Source organism: Accipiter gentilis, chromosome 7, assembly GCF_929443795.1.
Source record: "Accipiter gentilis chromosome 7, bAccGen1.1, whole genome shotgun sequence".
In the NCBI taxonomy this organism is placed as follows: Eukaryota; Metazoa; Chordata; class Aves; order Accipitriformes; family Accipitridae; genus Astur; species Astur gentilis.
In genome coordinates, this window is record NC_064886.1 from 9,212,066 (window position 1) to 9,234,926 (window position 22,861).

The following is a 22,861-nucleotide window of genomic DNA, read 5'->3' on the forward strand; positions in this document are numbered from 1 at the left end:
GGATAAATTTGGACTGATATTTAACTACCTTTCCTGCAGCAAGGATGTGAATTTAGTTCTCTCTCCTACAGAACCACTGACTTCTATAAAATTCACAGAAACTTCAGGCCTTTGAATTCTCAACATTGCTCAAATTGGGCTGAAACTGACCTTAGAAGTTAAATAGCATAGTTCCACAAACTTTGCTTCCTTAGGAAATCAGGGTAAAACCAGGACTGCAATGGACATTCAGGGACCATCCAATCCATCCCATGGTCCCCAAAGGATCCACTGCAGATGCATCATTCCTGACAGATGACTGCCTGACTTGTTCTTCAAGACAGCTTCAGCAATCCTCTGGGTAAATTTTAAGGAGCAGGAGACGCTAGTCTTGTAAAAGGTCTGATGTGAATCTTTCTAAATATAATTTAAGGCTCCTGTTTGACATAATCTGGAAAAGATTATTCTTTTTCCTCTTTGAAGCAGCATATTTGCAAACTGCCAGGACAACACCTTCTTTAGGCCAAACAGCCAAAATGTTTCAGTCTTCTGGAGACTGTGGTTTTTTGACTCATGATTGTTTTTGTTGATCTTCTGTCAAGTCTCTCTGCTGGCCCTGCGGCGTTTTTGAAGTCCGCTGCCCAGAAGTGTCAGAGCTTCAGCTTGGCACGCTGCATCAGCCACTAAATGCAGCAGCATTATACCACACGCAGCCTCTCTTTCTGTTCATACGCCTCAGTATGTTCGTCTTTTTCCACAAGCGTGATATTACTGTCTCACATAATAGTTTGTGATTCATAGATCCTTTTCTGAGAAGCCAACACCTCCTAATCTTCTGTTCTTCACCTATTTTTGTGCACTAACTTACTCTTATTTTTACAAAATTTGTACCTGCTATTGAATTGCTCAAATTTGTTAGGGCCATCTGGAATTAAATGCACTTTGCAGCCCTTCCAATTCAATGTCATCTGCAAATACAATGAACATACTCTTCCTTCCCTCAGCTGGGTTGGCCAATAAACCCCCAAATACCACTGGACCTTTGGCAATTTCTAGAGAACCACAGTCACTACGTATTCTACTTTGTTGATTAGCCACTGGTTAAGTAAATGCCAAGTTAACAAAATAGGTTTGGGGAAATAAAAGATTTGGTCCCCACGCTCTCCCTGCTTCACCTGTGACAGATTTTGAAAGCGCCGTACAGCAGAATCTGCCTGCTGGCTTCTGTCCCCAGAAAGACTGGAGAACATTATTTTCCTAGCCTATAGGCAAAGGAGCTTTGCTCAGCTTGAAGGGCAGATGAGGACAAAATGATTTGTAGCAGTAAGTGGAGAAGCACAGTTTTTCCTAGCGCCAAACCCCCTCTCCCACGTACTCCTCACCCATTGACACAGAAGATACCAGCTGATGCAGAGGACACGTGAGGCAATACTGCTTGACCAAAGCCAGGGAGAGGAGAAGAAGGCTCCCCACTTTCAGAAGGGGAACACTTCAAATTCCGCCTCTCCTTTGCCTGCAGACATAGGTAATTCACCATCTCTGTTTGTTAAGAACGGTTATTGCACTTATTCATTGGATTTACCCATGTTTACAATTCGGGAGCTCCATGTGCCTGGCACACATTCAGCACACACAGAAGGTTTCCAAAGCAAGGCTATCAAGTGCTACAGTGCATTTCCAAACAGGGATTTTTCAGAGACCATGGGACACTTTCATGAAATAGCAAAAAGATCCCTCCAATGTCAGATCTATCCTTGCCAAGCCCCTGTGCCAAACACTGGAGGTACAAGAACTCCTACGAATTTTGGAAAATGAGTATTCCATGAAATGATTTTACATTTTCATCCAAGAGCCGAGCTAGTTTTCCTTAATTTTGCACTATCAGCCTCTTGAGCAAAATGGTAGCTTAAGAATGCCACCAAGAATTCCCGAAGCTTGTAAAGCTAAATGCAAACAAAAAAACATATGAAGGACTAAGTGGAAAGAGATAAGAAACTGTAACTCACGTATTGCCATCAGCATCTGATATAACAGTATATAAAGTCTTTTGAGTCATCCCAGCTATAACAAGAAACCTTTCTTATGTCTGAGCTATATAACCGTTCTCAAAATGATCAGACTGCAAAAGAATCCCTTAGAAATTATTCTTCAGACATGGACAAAGATAGGAAACATGCAAATATTTTCCTTTTCAGACAGCTCAATTCTACATTTTGTTAGATACGAAATCAAACTCTTCAGTTAATCACTCAAAGTGCCTGAAAGGCTGGGTGCATTTGAAGCACAAGGTGTGTCGTGCTGATGGACGTTCATGAGCTATAGACACACAGCTAGGCATACGTCCATGCCAGCAGTTAGGTGTACGCTGCATTAACAGCAGGTATCTCTTAACAGCCACCACCAGAACGTTCTGCCTCTCCTCAACTTGTCTGTGTGGCTCCCATTTCACCAATCAACACTAATCTGGTGTATTAGTAAAAGCTCAGTTTTCAAGAAAATCCATAAAAGCATCCACTTAAAATAACAAACATATTGGAAAACACGCCTGGGAGTTATATCTTAGCACTCACTCGGGGCAGCAGGAGGGTGAAGCAGCAGGGTGGTGAGAACCAAGAGAGCAGAAGAGCCAGCCCTGAAACACACTCCAAAACAGGGAACTCAGATGCACTGCTGTTGGCTTGAGCCACCCCTTCCAGCTCAAAACAACTAACCCAGTTCCCTTGTGTCTAGCAGCCTGAAAGCTTCAACTGCATTCTTGTCAGATTTAGGGATTTCAGGGATCAGGTAAAGAGACTACCAAGAAAAACTCCAGGCTTAGGAAGCACCTTTTTAGACCTCCAGCTCAGCACCAATGGAAGCTCCTCAAAACAGTTTTTTGCAGCTTAAAAGAGATCTTAATTACCTGAAATCAAAATCTTGACTTCCTATCCGTGCCATGTATGCTGGTTAACTCCTCCTTTGTCTCATCCCAGGGCAGAAGCACACTGCAACTGCTAAGGAAGTCCCAAATTTTGGTCAAAGGAAATTTGAGACATCTTTCAACAGCAGATTGTTCCAATATATCAGGTCCAACTGCCTCTCTGTAAAGCAGGGTGAATTACAGGCCACAAAATTATTTGCAACAAGGTGCATGCTTACAGCCCCTTTTTGCAGAACTCGGTTTTGATTAATTAAAATTAGCTTTTAACCTGCAGCAGAGACAGCAGCTGGAACTACAGAGCCAGGTCTTCAAAACCTCAAGTCTGGCACTCTGTCCAGCAAGGACAGAACAAGATGAGTGTTTCCACCTTAAGCTTTTACTCCAGGAGCAGCTGAACTTCAAACACAGCTTTGCTCAGAAGCACAGACTCCCACCCTGTAGTGATCACCTCCAGCAAAAGGGAGGAGAGGACAGCTGTTGTATTTAGAACAGGCCAGGTTTGCAGAGATCACCTTGCAAAGCCCATACAGCTGCAATAAGCGATTACTCTTTCTCCCTCCCATGATCTTGTAGGAAACTCAACTCTTCTACCACATTCAGGGATGGAAATCCAAGGCAGCAGCAAAGTGTTATCAGTCCTCCTGCATCCTCAATGCAATGTAGCCCATTTACAAGCCAGTGTTTCAACACTGCATGTAGATGAGCTAGCACAGTAAAGCATAAACCATCCTCTCAATGACCAAGAGTAGTTTCTTGCAGATCACAGCTCTTTCCACTGAAGAATTAACAGATATTCTCACTCGCTGAACCTTGGTCCTAAGCAAATGGGCATGTAGCAGCATGTCTTGCCACTCAAAATATACCTCCACTAAGGCATCAGAAAAACAACATATCTGAGCCACAGGTAGAAAGCAAAGGATTAAATCAGTCAAAGGTAAAAGAAGAAACCGCCTAGTCTATTTTTAGGGAACTGTGAAGGAGTCAAAGACACCAATGGCAGTTGATAGTTCAAATCCTTTTGGTTAATAATGTATGTTCTGCACAGAGGCAGCTTAATATTCTTTTTCTACCCTACAAATGTCTCTTTATCCCTACAACCCTAATTCTGCAGAAATACTGTTCCACCATTAACAGGATTTTATCGGGCCCAGAGATGCAGGAATGAAAATATAATGTGTCAAATCACAGCATTATTGCAAGTCCTTTTCCCTCAGATGTGGCTCCTGCCTTCCTCCCTCCTTACAATAATTATGTGCCATACACTGTGCACCACTTTCCCAAACCCAGTCATTCACCCAAAAATCTTAACCAAAATGCTCAGCTGCTGCCTTTCACCCTGCCTTGAACCCACAGGTACTACTGGTATGGAGAGCAGCCCTAGGGACAAGGGGCTGTCAATGAAATTACTGGGAAAACCCACATTCCTCTCCTCCACAGAGATTTACCCCCTGCTTGTTTTGTTTCTAGGTCCTTTGAGGCTTAGACAGAGTTTCCACCCTGGGTTCCTCTGCTTGACACACCAGAATAAATCCAAGCATTACAGTGCAAACAAGCCACCACAGTAAAGCACATGGTGTCTCCACCTCATTGTTTCAATAAATGCTTCCAGACGCAGAAACTGCAAACTCAAACTAAGGGAAAGCCCAGCCAACTCACCTGCCACAAGACACCGACTCAGAAAATTCACTGACTGATGAGTGCATAATTCTGTGAAATATAAACTCTTAACAGGGTGTGGCAGGCTGTAGCTGTATGGAAATGAAAGATGTATGCAGAGAAAGATCAGCCCTCTCCTCGCTTACCCTGCCCTAGAATTTGGAGTTATCTTCACAGCTGAGTTGCAACATGAGCTGAAGTACACAGTAAAAAGGCAAAAGGAATGATTTTGAGAAAGGTCTATGTGACACAATAATTCCACCAGAGGAAACAACCTTCAATAAAACCTCAAGAAGCAGCCAAAGTGAAGGGGAATTGATTTTTAAATGCACATATTGGTTTCAAAGACCTTTTACCAGAAAAGGTGTTTCTTCACCTGTAAATAAAGTTTTCCAATACAGCACACCTAAAGTTTTGCAGAAGCGTGGTCACTGACGCAGGAGGTTGGAGGATTTTCCAGGTTTTAATTGAGCTTATCATGTTTCAGAGAGCCTAAGATGTCCACTCCTGCAGCAGAAGATATCTGGACAAACACTTCAGCTCTCAGATGCCTACAGAGCAACACAAGTCCACCTATACTTGCACCCACTAAGCCAGCACATTAAAAGAAAAGAAAGAGCAGAAGCTAAAAGAAGTACATTTATACATCTGGCCTCCGTGTTTTGTGGCAGGCTAGGAGAGGCACACTTTCATCCTGTTCAAGTGTGTCAGCTCTTCAAAGCAGAGCATAGTGCCCTTTTCAACAGAGAGCCATCTGCATCTCGCCAACACTCTTGTTGCTCTACTTAAAAATCACCATGTTCTCACAGCCGTGTGAAATGCAAAAGCACATTCCTCTGTAAATTGATTTTTTTTTTTTCTTTTCCCAGGCAAAGGGCTCAGCAATTTATATAAAAAACAATTCTTCCTTACACAGAAAAAAATTCTCTAATTTTTTAGAAAAAAATGCATGCATTTCTCTAACTATAGGACTATTGTAAAAAACTTCTACCATCTAATGTGGCTCATAGGAAAAAAACAGAGCAGCTACTGTAAGTAAAAAACTCTTCCTTCCCCCCAAGAAGGCTAAAATATGGTCCCAGAGACTTGTATGATCACGCAAATAAGTATAGCAATTGTGGTTTAAAACGTTGCCTTCAGCTGCCCCATCCCTGTTTTCCTTGTTATGCTATATTTCAACAGCTTGGGACACTCAAACTCCAGAGAGAAGACTGAAAAATCAGCCACCCAGCTGGTTTGAAACCTCTCCTCTCTTCTGGCATAAAGGTCAGAGCCCAAGGTGACAACAGCATCTTGCAAAAGCCTCTAATGGGTCTAAAAACTGGCAGGGGGCTGGAGTCCCTACAAGCGAGGGTTCCCCCTGCTTCCGGACCCTCCCAGGCACTGAGCCAACAGAGAACTTCCAGAAGAATTAAGGTGGCTTTGCAAAGACCTCCTTTTAGAGCAAAGGGCAGCACAAGACACCCTGCAAAGGTAATTCTTCAATAAATGGGAGACGCATACTACCTTTCCTGGTCTCTTGTAGATACATGACTTCATCTCCTGTATTAAAAAAAAAAAATTTAGGACCAATGGGAATGTTAGAGGGCAGTGGTGCTTCTCTGCTCCTGGCAATTTTTTAAATCTGCTTTGAATGTTTTCCAGAAGACATACTCTAGTCCAAACTCAGGGCAGCCAGGTTGCCTATTGCCCATCTTAAACAGGAGATGTACTAGGAGGAAATAACCAGGAGAGTTTTCCCCCTGCCAAGGCAGTTGCTACCCTATAACCAATTTAATTAGCATATAACATATTACACACAGCTTTATGATACATAACAAAGCTATGGTTATGAACTGCAGGAAAAAACTTGGGACAAATTTCTGGGGCAAACAAAGCATAAAATAGAAAATAAACCTAATACATTATAAAACACTTGATGTTTTTCTAATTTTTTTTTTCCCCTGAAGTGGTTTACTTTTTGTCATCGAAACAACAAAAGGTGGATTTTTAGTTTGTTTTTTTTTTTAATTACATAGGCTTATGTAAATAATTCTAAGTACCAGAAGTGCAAACAGACAGGAGCCATTCCAGGACTGGCAGACAGTCAAGGATCACACCTGCTGCAGCATCAATGCAAAACTTACTGTTCTTTAAAAAGCCACACCCAAAATTTGAGAATGTTTCTCCTACGCTGACTGAACTCTCCTGCAAAGTGACAGGGATTGTGGAGAGATGTTTTCTGTGATATGCAAGTATAATTTTTTCCTCTCCTACAGGAAATTAGTTTCTACACTAAAATACAAGTATGCAAGGTAGAAAGTTGTGTTGTTTTTCTTTCCTGTGGATCTCTCCCACTACACATTTCCATCTGCAACTTTTAGGGGAAGGAGTTTACCAAGAATAATTGCTGTTTCTTTTTATTGCTTGTGCGTTTTTTAGAACAAGTTTGTCATTTGATAGAAAATCCAACCACAGTCCTCATAATACAATCACTGATGTGTCCCTTTGGAGAAGGATAGACGATTCAGTAACCGGTTCCCAACCAAGTCAGAAGCAGCTTGGGTTCAAGCTCTAACCCATTCTCGCTCAGAAAGCCAAATAAACGCATGAAATTTAATATTAAAAGTTGACAAGACTGTCATCTGTCTACTCCATTACATGTCATGAGGGATTTGAGGGGTCACAAGTCCTCTGCAGTCTTTTAACCAGCCTCCACAATGAGAATAATTACAAGAATACTTTGGAAATGCTCTGCAGACATACCAACCAATGTACTTGGGGTAAGAACTCATCCTGTAAGTATTCATCAGCTGGTTTGAAATTGCTTTTCATATTTTTATCTTGCTCTCTGCCAGGCAGCACCTAACAGCACAGGCACACAGTTTGTTTGCTAATGCACTGCCACCACTCTTCATTCTTCCTGCTTCTGGTTATCACCTGCAGGCAGGGAAAACTGTTTGGGGAGAAAGTGTTTTGCTTCTTTACTTATGTGGACTAAGTTAGTTATTATGGGAACACCATTCATGCTACTCCACTCATCTCCTACTAGGATAACTTGTTTTTCATGAAATTAAGTGCATTCTTCCAGCCTGAATCTATCTATAGCAGTACCTGCAGAGTTTACTCATTACCTGCATTTAACTCCCACCTTCCAACTCCAAGCTAGGACGGATGATTGTTAAGGTACTGAATGCTCAGGAGAAATAGGAAACGCTATGCACATACAAATACCACACATTAAGCCTCTCCTTTGGTTTGTTCTGAGGCCCTCTGTCCTGCAAATTTCTTTTTAGCATTAAAACTTTTAGTACTTGCTTCTTGGTTGCCTTTGACCAAGATTTGGAGGAGTTGTTGATATGCAGGAAGGCAGAACTGCCATGCGGAAGAATCTCAGCTAGCTGGGATCTAACTGCATCTGCCAGTACTGTCAGGGCAGTTAGAGATGATGACACCACACCAGATGTCTCAGAGATGCTCAGTGGAAAAGCAAGCAGTGACTGTCAACCTGCAACCAGCTAAATTCTCACTGGATGGTAAGGAAAAGCACATTTCCCACGAGGTCAGGGCAGCCCCGGCACAGAGCCCAGAGAGGCAGTCCATCTATATCCTTGTAAACTTTCAAGGCTTGAGTGAACAAGGTGCTAAGCAACCTCATCTAGCTTTAAATTTAGCCCTGCTCTGAACAGGGGTTTGGACCAGAGTCTCGCTGAGGTCACTTTGTGCCTAAATCTTCCCATAATTTTAAGTTTAGTGGTATGCATTGCAACACTGTACTGCAGCAAGCCAGAGCAACTGTTTGTTGATGCAGTCTGGACTGGTGCTTGCCAGTCTGCTGCAAAATAAAAAGCAGAACCAATTCATGAATGCCATCAATTTCTTCATAAAAGTTATCACAAATAAGGCATATAGATTTAGAAATAGGTGCTTTATTTGACATAACCTCAACAGGTGCCATTGCTACAAAAAGTATTATAAAATTGCTACTTACATTATTTTTATGTGCGTCTTGGTTATTTTTCCATATTATGACCCGTGTAACCCATGTATATAAACAAGTCTCCAGTCTTGCTGGTTATCCTAGGAAGCTGCTATCTATGCCAGGGACAGTCTAACAGACCACAGCACTCCCTTTCAGCATTATGATCTTTGCTAACAAACAGCCACAGACCAGGTGAACCTAGGTTGCAAAGGAGCCTAGGTAGAAAGCACAGGTAACCCAAATAAAGAGATGGAGAAGAAATGTGGGTGGATGTGGCCAAGGAAACATGCTATGCAAGAAATGTGCAGCAGAGATCTGTGCGTGTGAGAACAGAGCAAGAGCGTACTTGTCAAGTCAGAAGAAAGGGATGCTGCAAAGGTTCAGACTTAAAATGAGAGCCTGGCTGAAGGGTTTGCTGTTTAGATAGAGAGAAAAGGACAGTTTTTAAATGAAGAATGAGCAAGCCTTAAAAAATTAGACTTTGGTGAAGACCCGCAAGAATCCTCAGTTTGAAGGGGACATGTTTCGAAACATGCCTTCACGTGAAAGGCACTCATGCTCCTGAAACTACAGAAGGGTTTATATTCCATGTGAAGTCAGTGGGGGAAGGCACCACACACTCACGGGACCAAAAGGAACCGCTTAAACACTTAGACAAAGGGCTATAGCAGCCATCCCCAAAATTGCCATCACCCTTGCACACCTGACAGCAGAAGCAACAAGGAAGACAGCATCTTAGGATGTTGTTGGGAATGCAAAGAAATTAAGTAAGCAGAACGCTAAACAGCAACACTAGCAAGCGGAGCTATCAAAGAATGAAGCGATCGTATTAAGGGCACCAGGGAGCAAGCCAGCCAGGCAGGACGACTAGATAGGTTGTGTGTTCATGCTTCAAATCTGAATGAGTCACAAGCAGAACGCAATTCACACCACATTTTCCTTTATAGATGTATAATGTCAAGACAGACTCATTTCCCCCAAGGGGAGAAAAAAACCCAACATTTCTGCAGGAGAAGGGGGAGTCAAACTAATTTTCTCATCTGCAAAATGCACTTTTTATTACCACTTCATCTGTATATGTTGCCTGCTTTTTCACCTACCTACAGAGGAACTCCAGCACCGGGTCATAATTAAAGAGTTCAAGAACATTTCCATTTAAAAGGAAATGTTTACCCTCCTCACTTTTTACATGTCTAACCTTTCCAAAGGAGTATTATACAGCAAGCAAAATTAGCCCGTGGGAGTTGATAAGCCTTGGGATTGATTTTCGATTCTCAAACTCAGCTGAAATAATGCTGCGTCCAAACCACAAGTCAAAACCACATGAGACATGCAGTACCTGCTCCATCAATGTCTGATGGGACCGCTGAACACCCCCAGCACATAGGCAGGTGTCCCAAATGCTGCACCCACAACCTCAGAGCACTATCTGCTCTGCAGGCTGCCTATTACTTGGCTCAGTAACTCTTGGGAGTGGATGAAGCCCCCAACTGAGGAATGAAATGAGAGAAGGAAAGACTAGCACCTCTAGCAGGACTGAAGGTTATGGGATCAAAGATCTAGCCAGTCCAGTATGGTGCCTCCAACATCAGCTGACAGCAGATACAGAGGGAGAACCCAAGAAAACAGTCCCTCCGTTGCAATTAACACCCCCGCCATGCTCTCAACCCTCAAAAATTTGTGTCTTAGGGACCTCTTTGTCCATACTTGAGACTTTTTAGTGTCACTCTTTCCATTGATTTGTCTTCCATGAATTTGTCCAGTTGCTCTTTGAACTCAGGCAAACTTCTAAGGTCCACAGCCCTTGTTTTCACCATCTGAAGAACTTGGTATCATCAGTGACTGTGCAGCTTCATTAGCAAACTTTGTCCTGATCACTTCTGGGCAGAAGGAAACAGATCTGTCAAACTTCACTGTTTTTTTTCCTTCCCCATGGAACTGACCACATATTTTAACTTTATGCTCATCTTCAGCGGATTGCTGATCCATGGAAAGGCCGCTATCGCATTACAGCTGCAAAGTTCCCTCAAGAGCCTTTGGCAAGGAACTTTTATTAAACACCACTGGCAAATCTAAGCAAGCCACACAAAACCAGATCATCTCTCCACATGGCTGCTAAGTCCCTTGCAGAGCTCCTACAGACTTGCGTGAGCAGCTTCCTTCATATATCAAACATGTCTCTCCTTAAATCACATTTATCAATGTATCCACTGGCACCATTATTTAGAACAAGCTTTTTGATTTTAAACTGATTAAGAAATGTTCCCACACCAGCATACACCAATCTCACCCATGGTGAACATACCACAAAAAGCTGATCCTGTTTTATGAATAGGAAAACAGACTACATGGGGAAATGATTTGCCCAGATCAGATATCAAAACCAGAACAATCCATACACCCTAGCTCAGTTTCCCAATTTAATCATAACATATATTATCTTCCACTTCTTCCAGCAAGTTTTCCAGGTGTGTAAAGCAACATAAAAGTATCAGCGTTCAACAGAGGGACAAGCTTTGAAATAGAACCAGGGCAAGCCTGTCCTAGCAAGATAACAATGGTCCAATGTTCATTTCTGCACTTTCAAATTCAAAGGAAACTGTGAATGGAATTCCAGCTTTATTCCTCAGACAAATTTTTAAGCTACAAAGAGATCCCCAGAAACCAGTTTTATCCCCAAGATTTCAATTAAAATATTGCCAAATCTTTCTAGTGAGTTCTAACAAAACAAGTGAAAAGAATGACTTTGTAGCAGGCTACATCAAATGCAGTCTCAATAGTCCATGTAGCCCACCTAACCCTTACTCAGAGATCCTCAGAAAAAAAAGCATGCCAAGTTACAAAGCCAGCTTTTCTTCATTCCTCACCCTACCCATTACTCCAAGCAGCTCGGAAAGTACAGAAGGAGATACAAGAGACAATCAGAGCAGTGATGTCAGCAGTACCTGAATAAGCTATTATGGGAGACCTCTCCTATTGATCTGCTAATAGCCTCTTCAAACAGACCTCACACTCCAGGAACAGGAGAGCTGTGGTAAGAGGGTCCCAGTCAGAAAGCAATTACATTAGCTGGACATGAGCTCACTTGTTTTTCAAGAAGATGGAGCTAATTCTCAGGTCAGCATGCATCTTGGCTTTTGTTCCTCTCTCAATACAGCTTTGTCCTCTCTGACCAGGTTTTGAGGGCACACCTTTCAAAAAGTGGGACTTGGCACTGATTTTCAGCAAACTCACGGGTACTGCTGCTGTGTGACATGGTATGCAATACAGTTCGGAAGATGGCTCCCTCCTCCTCTACTGAAACTTGTCTGAGCTGCACAGCTCTGGGCACTTTACTTCACAGCCTTCTTTTAACATTTCCTCTTCCATTTCACATCATCAAAGTTCATATTACAGAGAACAAAAGCAGTCATTCCCATGAAAACTCCGCTTCCGCATCTATCCATGACAGACACTTTCTGCATCAGTCGAGTATTCTGCCCATTCTTGTTCCAAATAAATCAGAATTTATGGCTCCTGCCATTTCCATTAGTCTGACAAACTTATCAATCTGACATCTTCCCACTTCTTCCAGTGTAACACAAAAAAAGGAGAGCAATTTTTTGTGAACATCAGAAATTTGGAAGCATTTAAAAGTCAAGAAGATGGCCTTAAGAAAGCTGGCAATATTGTGGGAAAAATGCCAGGCACCTCTAAATCTCTGGTTCACTTTGTTTTCACCTAGAATTTATTCACAACATGGACAGACTGTTAGTGCATCTCCTGCCAATACCTGGCTACAGTCAAACATGCCTGCAATTTAGGGGCATAGGCTTAATTACACAGCTAAATTAAAGCATCCATTTTCCCTGGCTCTAGAAGAACAGAAAGCATCTGGGCAAAAGATACAGGCTACTGGCTGACACATTTGCTTTCCAAGCAGTAAAACATCTACAGCTTTCCAAAATAACCACTCATGTCACACATAGTATCCGTAACAGCCTCCTTAAGTATGTAATTTGCACTGGGATGACAAGTAAAATGCTTCAGGCTTGTGCACTGACACTTTCAAAATATATAGTCTAATGCTTTCTCTGTGGCACATGCTACCTTTGTGTATACAACCTACAAGCATCCAGTGGCACTAGTTGCAATGAATTCATAGAATTTCTCAAAATAATTCATTTCTGGCACAAGGACCAAAGATCATCAAATTGAATGACCCCAGGGAATGCCCAAAACAGTTACTCTCTATTCACTCTCCCTATTCTGCCTATGGCTGTACCAAGTTTGGTCAGAGGTCCCTCTCAAACATTTATTTTTCTGGAGGAAGGGCCCTAGCCTGTTTACTTGTTCTTCAAATGGAAGCCAGCCCATACCTTTGATTATTCACGGTGCCCTTCATATGCCTTTCAATTCTGTACTTTTTTCCAGCAGAAGCAGAACTGCACTCAATATTCAAGTGCAGGTGCATGACAGACATGGCATAGCAAGGACACCTGCAATAGTAACACTAATTCCTAAGATCAACTGGCTTTTGATCATGAGTATCAAGATGATACTTAGAAGTGTTTAACTTCAAATTGTTTCTTCTGAAGAGCAAGAAGCACCTTCAGGGCCTACCATCATTTACAGAAAAGTCAAACTGCCCATCTTCCCATAGGACCAGTTCAAGTTTGTCTACACCAAACATCAGCCAGTTTCATGCAGTCTCCCACTACTTCCTCAGCTTTGTTTTTAACCTCAACAGCACCACTTATTGGATGTCAAACCTGTATCCCACCACTTGCTTCTAAGACTCCAGAATTACCATATTTCACAATAACGGGCAGAACCTGTCATGGATAGCATGCTAAACTTAATTTAAAAAATCTGCAAAAAGGTAAAAACAGCAAGTGACAAAGTTGAATGACAGTCACAAAATTCAATGTCACTAAACACAAGCTCTCACACTGAGGGGTGGAGACATTAGAGGGAATGCACCAAATTATGTAGATGACCTCCCTGAATCAGCCCTTAACACTCAGGAAACCTCTTGGGAGTCACAGCAGACCACTCTTTACATCATCAGCCAAATACTCAGAGGTGTCAAAGACACAGTATCAGAAACCCTATGGGAAGAAGTAGAAGAACAACCAGAGAGATCTTTCTATGCCACGACACAAAGCCACGGTGCTCACGTATCGCCCCATCCTAAAGATTACAAGTAGCCTAGAGAAGGGTAACAGCAAAAAACCAGATATATATGGAATACATTCCATGAGAGGCACTAAACACAGATGGGTCTTCAGCCTCAAAAAAAAGCAGGAATCTAAAGCAGTATAAATATAACTGACAAGTGGACATGGAAAAGTTACTCACTAGTTTCTCAAGTAATGGGAATTAAGGAGATGTATGTAGAAAAATACCAGTTAAACGAGCAGAGGCAAATAAAAACTAAGAGAAGGGAACACCTTTTCCATGTATTTTTTAAATAAACTATGGAACTCATTATCACAGAATGTTACAGAGGTTAAAAAAAAAAAGCAGATCCCCAAAGGGAAAAAGCAAATTCAGAGTCAATGGCCTCACTGACCTTCTGACACCTTGAGGCACAGGGCCGACACAGAAATAGGGAAGCAAAATGAAAGGGAGAACTTACACACACACAAAAAAACCCCAACAAAACAAACCCACCATGCTGCTTCTTCAAAATAAAAGAACTGGAAGGAGAGAAGAAAAACTAATGGCCAAGATGAACACAACAGAGTGAGCTAAAAAGGAGCAAACCTGAGTTTGGCCAAGTAATCTAGAAAGCTTTGAACTCTGCTGTCTAAACCAGGCTGAACCAAACCAGCACCTACTGACTGCTTGAATGGGAGGTGCATGCACTTGAAACGCCTTTGTGAAAGACTGAAAGAGTTCACATCTCAAACATTGCAGTGGGGCGAGTTCTGCTTAACGACTAACAAACTGAAGCCCCACATGCACAAGCCCACCAGAACCGGACTCCTCAGCTGACTGAATCAATGCTGGACCCAGGACCAGGGAAATCTTTCTCTTCTCTCTCCCTTTCCCTTTTCCATAATCCCTACACCTCATCCCTTTAGACATAAACTGTTGATCAAGTCTGGGACTAAGAGCCATTCCAGCTGCCCCTAGGCTCCTCTCTGAGAAGGAGTCTAGAAAGGAAGGGGGTCTGTTCTGAACCTCATGACTCAACGGGAGGGCTCTCCTTTCTGTTTTCCCTGAAGTGATTCCCAGGTAAGCAAGGCCTGTAGTATATGCTTGGTGATGCATGGTTAATGCATGGTTAGCACATGTTACACAGTTCACTGACATAGTTTCATGCCAATTTTTGTTGTGAGCATACCAATTTTTGTGGTGAGCATGCCAATTCTTGTTGCAAGCGAATAAAACTGGAGTATTGTGAGTTAAAGGATCCCTGGTGTCGTTTCACCTTAATTGTGACCTGGGAATCAGCAAACCTGAGTCATCGTCCTGAGAAATTGGGACATGACAGCCTTCTCCTATGCAACAAACGTCAGTGAACTGGCCTTTTGACATGAGAAAAAACATTTCTAACAGATCTACTACCACTGGTTAAAAGCTAACGAGGACTTTCCCTTTCAGTGTGACTCTGCAGACGTTAACATGCAGCTGGTAATTAATCTATTTCTGCATTAGGATAACCAGACTGCATTCTTAAAACTCTACAGCTGGTTAACAAATCATATTAATGTGGCAAATTAACAAAAGAAACAAAGGCTGCCAAAGTCAGCTGAAGCTTGGAGTTCAAGGAAGCAGTTGATAGAATACTTTTGACCAGAAACTAATCAGTTTCTGAAGGAAGTAACACACTTGGTCCAGAAGGTTCCAAATTTGAGGGTTTATGATTCCTCACTTTTGTGCCTCCTCTGCATATCAGGACTTTCTGAGGAACACTCGCAGGAAGAATTCACAAGATTCACAAAGGTGTCAAATCTGGGCTCTCCTCAGTGGCCTCCTATGCAAATGCCAATATTCCTCAGTTTCATTTAACTTGGATATTCCAACTTTTAACACAAGCTGGCCTGACAGCTTTAAAGTATAAAAGACTTACTGACACCCTCTGAATATCCTTCAGAGAGTGATTTATTATTTTTAAACATAATCCTAAAGCAGCTTAATGTGTTTAAAAACGTAACATGTTAGAGTCCTTTCATCCATCATTAAAATGCCAACACACCTGTCACACCTAAAAATTCGAGAACAATCATTAATTTATTCAGGTTTTTTGACAGTTACTTTACCATGAGTTCAGAATCATAAACTTAGCTGCTCATTAACACTTTCCCAGTGGGCTTTATCTCACAAAGTCATGGCGTTCAGTGAGGGATATAGGCAGAAATGCAACTTGCAAATTTGGATACCCCCACTTTCTATAAGTGTGTTTCTTAGTGAGGGTTTGCCTACACTAGGCAATTGTGCTGGTAAGGGAGCTGGCTGGTAACTGAGACCTCCCACCATGACCAGAAGCAAGTCAGCAGGAGCTGTGTCAGCCTGGCACCCAGCCATTCTGCAGAATGATGGGACTCTGGGAGGGGCGGGGCACCCATCTTCTGCCTAAAATCTAACCCCCAAGGTTCCTCTTTTCGTAGTTATCCAAGAAAACTAACCTTTAATCCTCTACTTTGTCACATACTAAACTCAGGAGACAATGCAGACCAATTTCAGAAATGCTCACATCTCCAGATAGATTTAAGCAGCACGTGCCCCTCTGTCTGCCATAACCTTGCCTTTCAGCAAAGGTATTTTTCAGACTACACTTGGATTTGTATCAGAGATCAGACTAGGTATGTACATTTCAAACACTCACCCTGGCACAAGTTTCAACAGTGAAGCATCAAACAGCAGCTTACCACAGCTAAGGTCTCCCCAGCTAGAAACCCACAAGCATCCCAGTTCTGTCAATCCCTCCGGTTCTGCTCTACAGGAAGAGATCTCCTCTTTCTCTAGATACACAGTTTTTTCAAAGGAGCCCACTATGCTGCACTGGGAGCAGTTTTGGAAAGCAGACAGAAAACAGGAAAGTATTTTAAAAGCTAGAATCACAGATTTTTTTTTTAACCCTGGTCACGTTATCACCCTGCACACGACAGCCAGCTTCTGGTCATCACGAAGAGCCACCTACAGAGAGCTTCTTGTTTGACTTCCCCTCACCATAACCTCAGCACACTCACCTCGCCTGAGTAACTGTATTTTCCTTTCAGGATCTGCCGATATAAGCGCGTGCGGTTGTCATCTTCAAAGGGCATAGTGCCGCTCAGGAGAATGTATGAGATAACACCCAGTGCCCACATGTCCACAGAGTTCGTGTACGGCTTCCTGACCAGGATCTCGGGAGCAATGTACTCTGGGGTCCCACATGTGGTTTTCATCAGGCAGTCATCTCCCTTCTTCCGAGCACTTGCCAGTCCAAAGTCCGTTATCATGATTTTGGAATCTGTTCCTGGATGGTAGTACAACAGATTCTCTGGTTTTAAGTCCCGGTGTGTGATACCCAGCGTATGCAAGTACTTCACACCATCTAACACCATCTGCAGCACACGCGTAGCATCCCTCTCGGTGAAGGAACCTTTAGCAATGATTCTATCAAACAGTTCTCCTCCAGTCGCCAATTCCATCACCATGTACACACGGTCCTGGGTCTCAAACACCTCAATAAGCTGGATGATATTGGTGTGCCGAACCCGCCGTAGCACACTAAGCTCCGACTCACACACTTCTCTCCCCTCCCGGTATTTGGTCTCTATCATCTTGATTGCGTAGGGCTGCTTGGTAGCCTTGTGTTCCACCCGTACAACACGGCTAAAACTCCCTCTCCCAATCAGAGCTTTAATGTCATACTTGGCTGTCACTCTGGGGTCAAATTTGGCACGGTATTTAGCCACTTTGTTCTTGCGGGGTTCGGGCTGGTCCACATGGGCAGGGAGGTGGTTCCCAGGATATGGACTAGTGTGACGCGGAGGTGAGGGAGAGCCAGCTTTGATGACAGTCCCACAGTCATCTTTGATGAAATGCTTGTATATGTCACTGTGGCCTGTGTAAGGTTCAACTTTTTTAACCAGGTCTAGCTGCACATCTTTGGGGGGCTCGGGAAGCACTTTGCTTGTCCCACAGCCCATCACTGAATGGTGTTAATTCCCTATCAAGGCATTTTCCCGGGGCAGCATCAGCAGCAACCACATCCAGGGCAATGCCCACATTTGAACCTTAGGAAATAATGAGAAGAAACAGAGACAGGAATCAGCATAGCAAAGTTTCAAACAGGAAAAAAATACAAGTGGTTCACATCTCAATGGAGCCATGCTACCACAAACTAAGAGTGGGGGATCTTCACTGTACTATACTACAGAGCATGCACAGTGTTTCGTTGCTTTCTTCACAAGCTAGTGAAGATAGTGCCTATAAAAACACAGTCATGGTCAGAACACATGTCTGTGGAAATCACACAGTATCTCTTTATTGAACATAGTTTAATGCTCCCAGCTGAGCACTGAATCGCAGAGTTGCAGAATGGCTGAGGTTGGAAGGAACCTCTGGAGGTCATCTCCTCCAGCCCCAACTGCTTAATAAAAATCAAATTAAGGAGAGAGATGAGCACTTTCCTTAATTTTGTTTAATCTGCTCAACTTCATAAGGCAGCAGCCACTCCAAATCTTATAGTTTTGAAATTTCTCACTAGAAACTCCACAAAGTATCTCAGCAACTTGTTCACTTAACAAATCTTCCTAAGATTTTCTTTATATTCAGTTGTACTGGTGTCTTAAACCTCTCACTACTTTGCTCCTGGGGATCAATTAAACTGCACAGGAGGCAGGGAATACAGAGACACACTGGTTTTAAGATGCATTTTACCAATTAACTCACTGCATCCCCTGCAAAAAGGCAGGCCTTACTTAACCAGAGCAGCTTCTAGCTAGCAATTCCCTCACCCTCCAAACCCTAAGAAATCAAGGTGGGCTTTGGCATATTTTAACATCCTCACTCAGCTTTGCTTTCTCTTGCATCTTCATGTACCAAGTGGCACTTCTGGTTTTCCATATGGAGCTGGGTGTAGGCAGCAGAAGTGGTATTTCTACCAGCTTTTCCAGACTAGAGCAAAAGGAGGTCTTGCTCATCATACTGTACACCAGCAGAACCAAATCAGCGGCACTTCAGCAAGCCTTTAGGGGCTGATTAAAACAGCACGACTGGCTGGGAGATGGAGAAACTGCCTGTATGTGCTCTGGCAGTTAGCCAACAGTTTTAAATTTCTACTCTTTGGCTCGGAGCCCATCAATACAGTGCCTGAGCCTTCACAGGCAGCTACAGAAAAGCCGTTAACCTTGAAATGCAATCGTATGCCTTACCATCACCAATCGTATCTTCACTCATTCACCACCTCTCCAAGCAACCATTCAGCACGAACAGCAGAAAGGGAACCCCAGCTGGTCTTCCATCAGGAGAATTACGTGGAGAAACAAGACAGATTTTAGAGGGACACCCAGAAGAAGTTTAGACTCTACATCCAATCTGGAAAGAAAACAAGGCTTTAGTTAAGACTCAATTTTAAATCAGACATCATCAAAGTAACTTCTCATGGAATACCTCCTGGCAGTAGCGCAAAGTTAAGCACACCAACCATGCACAAACATGACTATACTAAGGTGCAAGCAGTAGAAATAAAAAACAACTTCATAGAAACCTTAACCAACTTTCACCAAGGGCCATCTTGTAACTGGATGTTCATACAGATTAAAGTACCGTGACAAAATGCAAGTAAAATAGTATAGCTAGTCCTGAATAATGCCTCTCATGGAGAGTTTTTCCCAGCATTATTCTTCCTTAACACATATTAAGTTCACAGAGAAATGGCATGAGAGCACCTGCAAACAGAGTAATTCCACACGTAGAGAAGCACTTGTGTAAAATGTCCCACCCGTACAAAAAAACAATGAGAAGAATCAAACACTTGAAAACATCGTATATAAATCCACTATTAACTGAGATCAGGCATGAACCACGAGTATGTCAGCAGCTCTTCCCCGTACGTGTAAGGGTCTCAGTGAAGTCTATAGAACCCCAGAGCTGCATGCCACAGCCAGCAACAAAATGCTTAGCCCCATGTCAGAGCAGGTGGCAACGCTCCTGTGTAATAATCACCGAGAGTTTGGGAGAAGGAACTAACATGTTAGAGAAACGAGGCATTACAAGGCCTCTCTGAGCAGGAAATCACACACTCTGAGGGTGCTAAACTATTTGAGAGAGGACAGAACACCTGAGCTGGGGTTATAAGTAACAAGGAGGAACATGGGATTTATGCTTCAGTATCTACTCGCTTCTCTCCTTGGACAACCCACATGTTACATCCCGCAGCTCAGCAGGGCAACACCTCAGCTCTGGCTGATTCAGAAGCTCCTCCACCTCTCCAAAAATAATCAGGGCCTGAATGGTTTAATATCTGAGGGTTTCCCTGTGGATAAGGGGCATCAGCCACCCAAATAACCCACCTGAGGCCTAGCAGGCCTTCCACCACCAATTAAATATCTCACAACTTGAAGCTATTTCATTTCATTTTTCTATGAGATGCCAGTAAGGTAATTTGAAGATACCAGCTGTTAACTGCGTTAAGAAATGCTCACACACAGCAACCTTCAAATCACACCTAAGCCAACACAGCATGTCTGAAAGCACCTTACCTTTAGTTTTACTAATAACTCTCAAACGTGCCTCTTACTGCCTGACACAAATCTGGTATTACCAGTCACCCGGCTAGCAGTGTAAGCCTTTAGTGGGTTTCTGTGGGGAAACCCGGGGCTGGGCTGCTGCAGCACTGCAGGCAGCTGTGCCGGAGCCGGTGGCAGGCCAGAATCGGTCGAACCAACCGGCATTTCCAAAACTCGGGTCGTTTTTCAACGCTCAGCCCCAACTAGGCCGGTTTTCCCCCATCCTTTCCGGGGAGGGGACCCAGGGCCGGGCCGGTGCCGGTAGCTGGTCCCGCGGCAGGCTCAGCTCCAGGCCTGGGAAGCACAGCGCCCGTCCCGGTGTGGGGACGCTCCGGGAGGCGGTCAGGGCTCCCTCCCCGGCCCGCCCGTACCCGCGGCCCAGCGCCCCGGGCAGGGGCAGGGCTGAGGGGCCAGGGCCCGCCGCGCCCGCGCCTCCCGGGCCGCACCGCTGCCGCGCCGCGGGGCCGAGCCGCCAGCGCCCCGGCAGAGAGGAGAAGGGAGAGGCGGCCGGAGCCGGAGCCAGAGCTGCCGGGCCGAGCGGAGCGGGCGGTCCCGGACAGCGGCCGCTCCCACACTCACCTCGGCCCGCTCCGGCCCGCGGTTCGGCGCCGCCTCCTGACGTCATCCCCGAGCGCCGGGGACGCCCGAAGGGGCGGGGACACGGCGCCCGTCGATTGGCGGAGGAGGCGGCGGCGGGCGGGGCCCCGGCGGGGAAGGGTGGAGGGAGCGCTGTTCCGCCGTCCCGCGCTCTACCGCCCCCTGCCGGGGCCGCCGGGAACACACCCCCCCCTCCCGCCCCCCGCCCCCCCCCGCCTCCGGACCCCCCTCAGTCCCACGGGGCCCGGGACCTCCCTCAGCTCTGTGGGTCCCAGCAGCCCCACAGGCCCCGGGACCCTCTTCGGCCCCACAGGGCCGTGGGACCCCCTCAGCCCCACGGACTCCAGAACCCCCCCTCACCCCACAGGGCCCTGGGACCCCTCTCAGCCCCACGGGTCCCAAGGACCCCCCTCCCCCCCCCCCCCCCCCAGCCCCCTGAGCTGCAGCACCCCGCTTGGCCCCACAAGGCCTGGGACCCCCCCTCTTAGCCCCGTGGGTCCCAGGCCCCCCTCAGCCCCACAGACGAAGCAGGAGGCCCCCCGGACAGGCATGGTGTTCCTGCTCCCCACACTCCTGCCTCCGAGGGGTGGCCATGGTGGCCCGCTGCCTGAGGAAGGATGGCTCCTCACCTCCTTTTGGGAGCCAAACCCAGTCCAAAGGGATCCCCAGCAGCGCCTGGGAGAGCTGCTCCCACTGAGGGCTCCCTGCTGGGCTGCGGAGCTCTGGAAAAACACTCCCTTTGCAAGAAAACCGCCCGGAAGCGTCGGTCCCTTTTCCTTGGCAGGGAAAACCAGGTCCCTGTGGGCTAGCTCTTGTGCACAACAGAATAACGAGGCACATTCCTTCCTCCTTTCTCTTGCCCAGCTACTAAGTGCCACAAAACCCGCAAAGCTTGCTTGGTAACTGCTGGTGGACTTTCTTCCTAATACCCTTTCCCCTTCCTTAAACCACTCCACGTTTCAGCCCTAGATGACCTGAAAGTAGCAGGGCGCGGGATGACACCTTCTTGCAGACATGCTGACGGCACTTCTTGCTCCAGGGAAGGTACCCTCGGGCTTGTTTTCCAGGCTGCTGTTGTGTCATTCCTGACACAGTTTGGGTGGAGAGGGGCTATTTTCACACTCTTACCATGCTTTTAAAAATAGCTGGTTTTATTTTAACGGTCCTGGGCTCTGGGTGTTTAAAATGCGTAGCAAGTCATACCGTAATAAAAGTTATACCTGCTGATGCACGCTATTGTCATCGGCTTCTTTCCCATGTCATTCCAGAGACGGTACAGAAATGCATCACAGGTCTGAGAAGGGGCTGCTTGGGCTGTGCTCGGTGGATCTGGTGAGTTGTACAGTTTCCTGCAAGGGAAATTAGCTGGTTCTTGTTGTCCTACACAGTAATGGTGCTGCTGGTAACTTTTTCAGCTCTATAACCTCCCAATTTTCTGTCTGGAGATGTTTCCACAGCCACACATCCCCCACACTGTCCCTGGGAGGTGGCTTAGCCTGTGCCCGATGTAAAACCTTGCACGTGTCCCTATTAAAGCTGATACTCTTATTTTAGGCTGTTTCTCAAGGTCATCCCAGCTTGGTGCCACCAGCAAATTAAAAAGTGTGTGCCTCTCCTTGTCAGCTTGGCTGCTACAGATGGGCGTACAGCACCAGGCTGCCTCACCTTGGCCACAGCTGTTCAGACAGGGATAACCGCTCTGCAAGGATGGCTTTCCCTCAGGGTTTTGCATCTTCTGTTAGTCACTTCCTCACAGCTTTGTTTCCCAGACGGTTCATGAGAACATCAAATGAGGCAGTTACAGGTACATCACCACCGCTAATTGTCAGGACAAAACTGTCAAAGAGCCAACACCAATCAAACTCTTGGGCCAGAAGCATGGACTTCTGAGAACTTCAATCAGAGAGGCTTTTGCTTGTATTATTTATGCCATGGTAGTGCTCCAAGACCCACTGGAGCCAAGAGAACATCACATCAGACATCCGTGTGAAGCCAACATACCCACTCTGCAGACTACCCAAGGACAAGGCCAGAAGGACC

General features: G+C 45.0%; 1 protein-coding gene across 3 annotated transcripts in view; it reads right to left on the bottom strand.

Annotated features, from left to right (window-relative positions):
- The window catches only part of PSKH1 (protein serine kinase H1), a 40,696-nt gene extending 19,840 nt beyond the window's left edge, over nucleotides 1-20,856 (bottom strand). For 2 of the 3 annotated variants that reach the window (XR_007506721.1, XM_049805768.1), the window contains exons 1-3: nucleotides 20,198-20,642; nucleotides 18,869-19,031; nucleotides 16,697-17,728 (exon numbers count right to left, since the gene is read on the bottom strand). Coding sequence is in view for 2 of the 3 variants with exons in the window: in XM_049805768.1 (XP_049661725.1) it covers nucleotides 16,697-17,641 (945 nt within the window). In the remaining variant the exon portion in view is untranslated. Of the gene's footprint in view, nucleotides 1-16,696; nucleotides 17,729-18,868; nucleotides 19,032-20,197; nucleotides 20,643-20,803 lie in introns of those variants that run through there. The other variant, XM_049805769.1, reaches the window with a different exon arrangement.
- Between the last annotated feature and the right edge of the window lie 2,005 nt (nucleotides 20,857-22,861).